Source organism: Pyxicephalus adspersus, chromosome 2 (assembly GCF_032062135.1).
Source record: "Pyxicephalus adspersus chromosome 2, UCB_Pads_2.0, whole genome shotgun sequence".
In the NCBI taxonomy this organism is placed as follows: domain Eukaryota; kingdom Metazoa; phylum Chordata; class Amphibia; order Anura; family Pyxicephalidae; genus Pyxicephalus; species Pyxicephalus adspersus.
Genome location: NC_092859.1, coordinates 158,081,442 through 158,084,074, shown reverse-complemented (window position 1 = coordinate 158,084,074; position 2,633 = coordinate 158,081,442). Strand labels below are relative to the sequence as shown.

The 2,633-nt window shown below is 54.1% G+C and overlaps 2 protein-coding genes across 2 annotated transcripts in view; one reads left to right on the top strand and one right to left on the bottom strand.

The window, feature by feature from the left end:
- The window catches only part of ANKRD39 (ankyrin repeat domain 39), a 45,388-nt gene that overhangs the window by 24,073 nt on the left and 18,682 nt on the right, over positions 1–2,633 (bottom strand). The window lies entirely within an intron of this gene.
- CNNM3 (cyclin and CBS domain divalent metal cation transport mediator 3) overlaps positions 401–2,633 on the top strand; it is a gene marked incomplete at its 5' end in the record, with an annotated part of 11,823 nt that continues 9,590 nt past the window's right edge. The window contains 2 exon segments of the mRNA XM_072402987.1: positions 401–1,859; positions 2,195–2,338. Coding sequence (XP_072259088.1) covers positions 494–1,859; positions 2,195–2,338 — 1,510 coding nt within the window.

Sequence of the window (2,633 nt, the reverse complement as noted above, 5' to 3'; positions counted from 1 at the left end):
CCTTGTAGTGATGTCAGAGGGGCATTTAGGACTTTCTTTGTTTATTTTGCATATTTTTGTATTTATTGCATTTTTTTACCTTAGAAATCTGATCCCAGCACTGAAATTCCTTGCGTGCCAATCTCCACCCATCCCCCCAGGTGTCCCATGTCCATTGTGCTTTGTGTAGCACAATGCTGGTGTTCCTGGCACGGCTAGGTGGGTAGTGTATGTCCCCGAGGTGGATGGGTGAGGAGATAAAGCCTCCTGTGTTTGCGGCATTCCATTGTTTCTAGTTAATATCTTCCGGCAGTGAAGGGGTTAAACCTCCTCTTGGCTCCCTTCCTTGTTTACAGCCGCACAGCCTTCAGCCCCACCCATCAGGCGCACCTCCCGTTTCTTATTGGCCGGTGAAGATTTTCGCGCTTGCTATTGGTTCCAACGTTTTACAGACGTAGCAGCGCATTGGAGAGGGCGTGGCTTAGTGGGCGGGCGCAGACTTGCCTCCAGTAATATGGCCGCGGCGGCTGTGCGGCTGCTGTTAGTGGCCGGGCTCGGGGTGACTGGGGCGGCCGGTCAGGGGGATGGGCGCCTTCAGGTGTTGGGGGTGCGTTTGGAAAACGGAACCGGAGTGTCTATAAACGGGGGGATAATCAGTGCTCGGCCCGGGTCTGTGTTCCTCCTCCGTCTCTATGGCTTGGGGCTTAGCAGGGATTCCTGGCCATGGCTGTCCATTGGGGCCCCTGGGGGCCAAAGCTGCAATTTGACCTCAGATAGCCCCTTGCAGCTGCAGCAGGAGTTCCTGACCTGTGCTGAGCACTCCTGTCTGGTGGCTGTCCAGGTTCAGAATGGGGTCCAGGTGCCCAAAGGGGTCCAGTACCACCTGTGTGTCCGTCAGGGGAGCCAATGGGCCCTTTATTCAGGGGGGGACGCGCTTTTCGAGGTGTCGGGAGATGAGGAGAAGCCGTCTCTGGTTGGGCCATGTGACCAGATTGAGGTCAGAGGTCAAGATGAGGTCACCAATATAGCGGCTTGGCTCCTGGGGTTCCTGATCGCCCTGTGCGCGCTACTCTCCGGCCTTCTCCGCGGTCTGCAACTGAGCACGCTGGTCCTGGAGCCGCCAGAGCTAGCCATCCTTCGAGACTGGGGCTCCCCCTCTGAAAGATCAGGGGCCACACGGCTGGATTACCTAAGGACCCGTTGGGGTGGTTACACGCTCATCTCCCTATTGGCCCTGTGCTGTATCGTCAACGCGGCCGTAGCCGTCTTACTCTATCAAGTCATCGGCTCCATAGCCGGCGCCATCTTCTCCGCGGCCGCTCTGTTGTTATTGGCCGGTGAGGCTCTGCCGGCCGCCATCAGTTCCCGCTGGGGTCCTTGGCTGGCGTCCAAATCCCTTTGGCTCACCCACTTCTTCCTCCTCCTTCCCGGACCCCTTTCCTTTCCATTATCCTGGCTCCTGGAGAAGATGATTGGCCAGGACCCGAGCCGCTGCTACATGAGACTACGAATCCTAGAGATGGCCAGGTGCGGCGATCCCTACAGCGAGTTAGTGAGAGACGAATTCAGCAAGGGGGCGCTAAGGAACAGGACGGTGGAGGATATCCTGACCCCCGTCAACGACTGCTTCATGCTACCCAGCGATGCCCTCCTGGACTTCAGCACCATGTCCAGCATCATGGAGAGCGGCTACACCCGCATTCCCGTCTACGAGAACGAACGCTCCAACATCGTGGACATTCTGTATGTGAAAGATTTGGCCTACGTGGATCCCGAAGACTGCACCCCTCTGAGCACCATTACCCGCTTCTACAGTCACCCTGTCCACTTTGTGTTTAGCGACACCAAGTTGGACGCAGTGCTGGAGGAGTTTAAAAAGGGTGAGGAGGCCCTGTGTGTGTTTATTTGTGCTATGCGCACCTCTGCGCGCTGCTTGTTCCTAGAATGCCTGCAGGGGAGGGGGGGATAAGTTAGGGGTAAATCACGCTCCGAAGAGAATTGCAGCAGGAAAATTCTGGAATCTAGCGTTCATAGAATACCCTGACATGAAATCTATTCCATTGTAATATTCAGCCCTTCGGCAGGTATGTGGCAGCCATCGTCCTCGGCATAATGTTTCACATGAAGCCTCCCATAGTAACGTATTGCATGTCCTCATCGTTGCTCATGATGACGTTGCTGCGTTCTGTATTTCACGTCTTCTCTGTCTCTGCAGGGAAATCTCACATGGCCATGGTGCAGAAAGTGAATAATGAAGGAGAAGGAGATCCGTTCTACGAGGTGATGGGGCTGGTCACGCTGGAGGATGTCATTGAGGAGATTATAAAATCGGAGATATTGGATGAATCCGAGGATTACAGTAAGTGACGGTGTATGTGAAATGGGGATGGGGAGGATGCGGCTCATCGTTTGCTTCTCCCCCGGAATCTTTTCAGTAATCGTACAAAACCAGCGGGGTGATTACTGAAAAGTGCCGGGTGGGGTGCCCAGCTAAAAGAGTCTGGAGAGAACACTGTCCCCAATGTACACTTAGGAGGATAAGCTCAGTGCAATGAAGAATATATCACTTAATATTGCACCATATTTATATAGCGCTGACATATTACGCAGCGCTGTACAAAGTCCATAGTCATGTCACTAGCTGTCCCTCAAAG